Here is a 4,350-nt window from a genome sequence, read left to right as displayed (position 1 = left end):
AAGAAGAAAATGAAACTGAAAACTTCTTTGGCAGCAACGTGATTCCCTATATATGGAGTTGATTTCATGGTTTCCCTATATATGGGAGTTGATTTCATGGAACCAGCGATGTTTTAGCTGTATATGGAGAAAATATGTATTTTCCTTCTTCTCAACTTAAATTAGTAGAAGTCCTCGTAAGGAAAATATGGACAGCAAGGTTATCCAATTTTGTTACGAGTTGCTCACCATTTCGATCTCGTTATTCCATTTTATCGTGTTGTTGAATTCGGGCTTTCTTCTAAGTGAAGTAAGGTGGAAGAAGAGTACTTCTTTACATATAAGGTAAGAAATCTTCTCTCCTAGATGTATTTGATTTATCCAAGTCGTATCTACATTGCTAGATGAAAGAAATACAAAAGTTTTATCGGAAATCGGATAAATTGGTGTTGTAGTTCGGTGGATTGTTTTGGGAGGTTGTTCTTATGAAATTATGTGACTGGAAATTAATTGACTAACCTAGAGGTGCTGTTGTTGTTGTTAATATTGTTGAGAAATTTCGGAATGAAGATGGGGTTTAAAACTATTGTTTAATTGACAAGCCGAGCTTGCCGCTCATCGCATTATTGTTTGAATTATTGAAATTATTTTTATATTGTTGAGGGGCTGGATCGATGGGATTAATTGTTGATGTTGTTAATATGGTTGTTGGTATTGTTGTTGATGATTTGGCCGAGTTGAATTCTCGGGATTTGTTGAATTTATAAAGGAAATGCTGTCAGAATTTCTATAAATGACGTGCTAGCTTAGGGTTGGATTCCTAAGTACCTATAGCTAATGTTTGGTATCTACTGACGTTGTTGTAGATCTTGGGAAGCCTGGGACTTAAGTATGGATTAGCTTAGGAAGCGGACAAGGTATGTTAAGGCTATTCTCTTTTCTTCTTTTGGCATGATCCTTACAATACGAACGAACCATAAACATATAAACCCCAAAAGTGACTCCCACTCTTAGACACATTAGGGGAATTATGACTTGACCCCAAATGCTACCTTGTTATATATTGTTCATGTCTATGTTCCCGACAGCTTTACTTATTGAACATTACTGCTTGATAACGACACCTGAAATCCTTATGTCCTTACATCTATTCAAAAGGCTCCATAATGATTCTATGAGTCTCATATGCATTCATTTATATATATGTATTCATTATGTTACTGACACCGAGCCGCTCTATAGTTGGCCGGGTATGGCACGTAGATTTGCAACCATTGATCGGTCGGCTATTCACACCGAGTCCTGATACAGGCCGGGTACGTTATACACACTGAGTCTCGCTAAGGCCAGGTACGTAATATAGATAGGATGGCGATAAAGGCCTATGGATACTTATGCATTGATAAATGGTTTTACATGAAAGCATGCATGATTCTTGCCTTCGGGGCTATTTACATTTATAGTCATTGCCTTCGGGGCTACTTACATTGTTATTCTCTGCCTTCGGGGCTATTCATATTATAGGTTGTTTCTCGTACTCTCATTACGACTTATATCTCATTCTTTATGATTACCGCTGCCTTACATACTCGGTACATTGTTCATACTGACGTCCCTTTGCCTGGGGGCGCTGTGTATCATGCCACACAGCCCCATATTGCTTTGCAGGAAAGTTATACAGGAGCTTGACTATAGGATGTCCCAGGCTATCAGCTGTATTGGTAAACTCCATTCTATTCGGAGTGATGCCGCGTCAGAATATTTCCTTATGAGTTGAGTCATATGCATTATGGGTATGTTGGGGCCCTGTCCCAACTTAGGTTTTGATATCATATCTTACGTTAGAGACTTTTGCAGACAGAGTCATGTATATAGTATGTTAGTCGCGTAAGCGGCTATGCAAGCCGATGTGTCATTATGCATTACTTTACAGATTTCATATGATTACAGATTTTACTTGATTTGAGAAAGACGAAGAGAATGTTTTTGAAAAGCTTTCATTATGCATCTCATTTTATGATTTAAGAGTCCAGTGAGACTATGAGTATAACGAGAACCAGCGGGTTCGCTCAATTCTAAGTAAGGGTCGGGTGCCCATCATGCCCTATTAGGATTGGGGTGTGACAATATACATGGTCTATTATAGACTAGCTTCTAAGTTAATTGTGTAGTATACCTAGTAGATATATAGAACACAGTCGTAGTTTATTATATACCGTTATACAGTTGATTAATATTGAACTGAAATACTTATTTGAAGAACTAAAAACTGCAAAGTACAAGAAAAATACAATGAAATACATTGAAAAATACATCAAGTTCAACCCTCTCTATTTCAGCAAGTTGTTCTCTTGTGGCCGCTTCCCTTGCAAAGTGAGCACTTGTTTCTCCTCCCATTTACACATCCTTTGGGCTTAAAAGATTCCGCGATGCAAGGGATATGCTTTATTCTCTTCCTTCCAATTTTGGGCTCATAAGGAAGTGGAGCAATGTACATCTTTGCATACTCCTCGGGCACAACCCATTCAGACTCTGGAGGGACTACATTGATAGTTTCAGCAAATGCGAGGATGTAAGATTGAACTTTATACATCGGTGAAGAATACTTGTAGATGCTTGAACCATATCCATTTTCATACTTCAATCTCAAGGCTGCTATGGCATGAGCGCACGGTAATTTCACCAACTCATACTCTCTACAAGAACATGTTTTGTTCAGTAGATTGACTTTGGCAGTTCTGCCACTGCCAATAATGGTGAACTCGTCGGCATCCCCATTTATATTACTGACAAATAAGGAATCGCCCTCAGTCATCTTTTCCCTTAATGTTATTTCAGCCGAAGGCACAAATATATTATTTGAATTGCCGATATCTGCGCGCCTCTGCCTGAGTATTTCAGCAAACCTCCTAGAAATAGAAGTGAATATGGCAGACACGGGGTACTCTCTTTCATCCCTCAACATTGAGCTAAGTGACTCGGCAATGTTTGTGGTGAGAACATCGTACCTTTTGGCTGGAAAATGTGCCCTGCTCCACTTTTCAAATCCAATCTCAAACTCAAGATATTGAGCTGCTTCAGGGCTTTTATCCCTGAATTGCTGAAAATGTTCATCGAACTCCTCGTAACCATATGCCTTTGCTACATTAAAGTATGCATGAAGAGAATCTCCACACTGGAAATTCTTTCGGAGGTTTTCAGAAAGATGCTTCATGCAAAGTCCATGGTGAGCATGCTCATATGTCTTGGAAATGCCGTTAGCTATGCTCTTGTGTCTATCAGAGATGATCCATAAGTCTGGTTCATCGGCGATTATAAACTTGAGCTGCTGGAAGAAGTAGGTCCAAGAATCATCACACTCCTTGTCCACAACACAAAATGCAATAGGATAGACATGGTTCTCAGTATCCTGTGCGACGGCGCACAACAACAAGACACCCTCGTACTTGCCGTATAAATATGTGCCATCAACGGCAATAGCCTTTCTCATGTGGTTATATCCTCGAATGCAAGCTGCGTAAGACATGAAGTAATATAAAAACCTGTTGTCATCCGAAAGCCTGATGCAAATTCTAGAACCCTGATTTAGACTGTCAACCATGTAAGAATAAGCTGGTAAGCAACCATACCCATGCTCCGATGTCCCCCTAACCCAGTTCTTAGCAATTATACCAGCCTTCGAACACTTCCAATAGCTCGGTTTACAATAAAACTCCCTGAAAACCGTCCTCTGGATTTCCTTTGTCGATGGCCCTTTGTTTTCAATATAGTCATTCATCAAGACTGATGCAATGGCATGGGACGAGGCATGCTTATGAAGGCTCCTAACATATTCAAAACCACAAGTGTGCTCCACAACGTACTTATGCGAACCTTGAGCTCTTGTACTTACTACACCGCAACATCCAGCCACAATTAGGAGATGTGCATTGCACCTTATAGTATTTGATATTACTCTTGATTGTTACAAAACCGAACGGCCTCTTTATTGCAGCTTTCTTCAACAAAATTTTTAAATGTTCCTTGCTATCGAATGTTTGCCCGATGTAAAAATCAATTCCGTCATTGAAGACATGGTTGGTTTGTGATCCACTAGGCTGCTCATCACACTCTTCGACATCAATATCATGATCATCTGTATCCATTGAATGATCACCCATGCTCTTAGTTTGCATTGAATTTGCATCGACTGGCTGCTGTGTGTAAACACCTAATTTTTGACCACTTTTAGTGTTTAACTATTTCCTTAGGTCTAGATTAAATATTTTATTTTTTTTAATTGATTATTAGTAAGTCGTAATTTTAAAAATTGAAAACTACAAAAAAAACAAGAGTCACATTATAGGATAAGTTTTGTCTCTATTTTTTAAA

General features: G+C 38.9%; 1 protein-coding gene across 1 annotated transcript; it reads right to left on the bottom strand.

Moving 5' to 3' along the window:
- Nucleotides 1–2,314: 2,314 nt before the first annotated feature.
- LOC132034883 (uncharacterized) lies at nt 2,315–4,139 on the bottom strand. The gene is made up of 2 exons (XM_059425221.1): nt 3,853–4,139; nt 2,315–3,803 (listed from the first exon to the last, which is right to left on the bottom strand). The coding sequence occupies exons 1-2, from the start codon at nt 4,137–4,139 to the stop codon at nt 2,315–2,317; spliced, it is 1,776 nt and encodes a 591-aa protein (XP_059281204.1).
- Nucleotides 4,140–4,350: the final 211 nt, after the last annotated feature.

The sequence above is a fragment of the Lycium ferocissimum genome, chromosome 10 (genome assembly GCF_029784015.1).
Source record: "Lycium ferocissimum isolate CSIRO_LF1 chromosome 10, AGI_CSIRO_Lferr_CH_V1, whole genome shotgun sequence".
Classification (NCBI taxonomy): Eukaryota; Viridiplantae; Streptophyta; class Magnoliopsida; order Solanales; family Solanaceae; genus Lycium; species Lycium ferocissimum.
This window is presented reverse-complemented; position numbering and strand designations above follow the sequence as displayed.

Coding starts and splice junctions, on each gene's coding strand:
- LOC132034883 (XM_059425221.1), bottom strand. CDS start 4,139: ATGGGTGATCATTCAATGGATACAGATGATCATGATATTGATGTCGAA. Junction 3,804..3,852: donor AGTAAGTACAAGAGCTCAAG/GTTCGCATAAGT, acceptor TGAATATGTTAG/GAGCCTTCATAAGCATGCCT.